At 35.4% G+C, this 1,830-nt stretch overlaps 1 protein-coding gene across 1 annotated transcript; it reads right to left on the reverse strand.

Annotated features, from left to right (window-relative positions):
• Positions 1–266: 266 nt before the first annotated feature.
• LOC117596529 (trace amine-associated receptor 13c-like) lies at positions 267–1,259 on the reverse strand. The gene has a single exon (XM_034301857.2). The coding sequence runs from the start codon at positions 1,257–1,259 to the stop codon at positions 267–269; it is 993 nt and encodes a 330-aa protein (XP_034157748.2).
• Between the last annotated feature and the right edge of the window lie 571 nt (positions 1,260–1,830).

Below are 1,830 nucleotides of genomic sequence, written 5' to 3' on the forward strand. Positions count from 1 at the left end.
CCTTATACCGTATATCTGTATTTTTTAAAATATAAATTTATATATTCTTTGCTAATTCTGCAACTAATCAAATTCTGACCATCATTTTATGTATAATCTTGCTTTGTATTACATGATAGCAAAGCACATATTGCTATTATAGAACATGGTACAATACACAGTGTATTATATTGATACAGATTATTTGATTTGAAACAGAAGTTTAAATTATATATAATAGAAATATTTGAGCACATCATCAGAAGGGGTAAAAAAAAAAAGGCTATTTATGAAATAACACTGATTAATGCAGATTCTGCCTGGAATATTTGCAGAGTTATAATTAATTTAATGCACCTCCTAAACCATGTGTAACAGAGAGCATAAATAACCGGATTAATAGTGGAATTAAGATAAAGCACAATCAAAACTTTCTGAAATGTTTCTACCTGTAGTTCCATAATATTACCCAACAAACTGGAAATAAAATATGGAAGTAAACAGGCCAAAAACACAGACACTAAAATTCCAAGGACTTTAGCTGCTTTTCTCTCAGATTTCATTGAGTGTGAGGTGATTTTCTGTGTTTTAGGCCGTGTGTGATTATTAAGCTCTCTGATAGCAGTAGCGTGTTTCTTAGCAATCACAAAAACTCGAGTATACAATATGATTATGACAGAACATGGAAAAATAAATAACATTACAAGGTCAATTACAGTCCAACCCTCATTCAGAATGAGAACACACTCTCCAGGACACATAACAGAACTGGTAAAGGTTCCACTGTAATAATAACATGCTACAGTATACACCATACACATACACCAGTTAGAGGAAACCACAATGCGGGTTGTTCTCACAGAGATTTTGTTTGTGTAGAGAAACGGGTTTGAAAGAGCCAAATACCGATCCACAGCAATCAGAGTGATATTATAAATGGACAAGATTGTAAGGAAACCAGCAATCAACCAAAAACCAATGCAGAAACCTGTCCGAAAAAACCAGCATGACTCAATCGACCAGATTAACATTGGTGGCATCAATGATGCGCCAATGAGGAAATCCGACACAGCCAGAGAGAGCACGAGCATGTTGGTCGGTGTGTGAAGCTGCTTGAAGTGACAAACAGAGATGATAACGAGCAGATTTCCACACACTGTTAGAAGAACCACAGCAGCTGAACACACGTACAGTAAGATGTAAACTGCAGGAGATACAGATCTCTCTGGACAGGAGAAATGCACACAGCGATCAGACTGGTTAAACTCTGTCAGGTTCATGAATATAGCATTTCTCTAATGTATACAAAGTTTAAAGAAATACCTCATATATTGGATGTCACTGTAAAATGGTAACTGAAAAAAGTCACAATACAATGACTTCTGGCTTAAGCAGCTCAGGTGCTTTTATAGTTTAGAAATTGATCACACCTCCCCAGTTTGAGCGACAGAATTACACTTATGCCATGCCTTGCTGGAACAAAAGGCCTAGCAGTTACTGGCAGGGGAATCCAGATGCCTTAGTCAGTTTTGGTTGGTCTTAGTCTTAGGTAGTTTGTTAGATTCTCATTCCCAAACTGCCATACTACCACAAGAAATGCTATCATATTCTCCACCTACAGTAAAGTAAAACTGTGTGATATTTAGATACACTATATGACACATCATGATTATCATAAATGGGAACTGATGAAAGAATATTATTCAAATCAATTCAATTTGGTTGAGTGATTTTCAGGTGATGGGAACTCCAAACATAAATATAATCTTCCCATCTGTAATGATAAAGGAATTTTAACACTGCTTGTGTATTATATGAAATAAAATTTATCAGAATGAGAAATTTGTAAGA

The sequence above is a fragment of the Pangasianodon hypophthalmus genome, chromosome 30 (assembly GCF_027358585.1).
Source record: "Pangasianodon hypophthalmus isolate fPanHyp1 chromosome 30, fPanHyp1.pri, whole genome shotgun sequence".
In the NCBI taxonomy this organism is placed as follows: Eukaryota; Metazoa; Chordata; class Actinopteri; order Siluriformes; family Pangasiidae; genus Pangasianodon; species Pangasianodon hypophthalmus.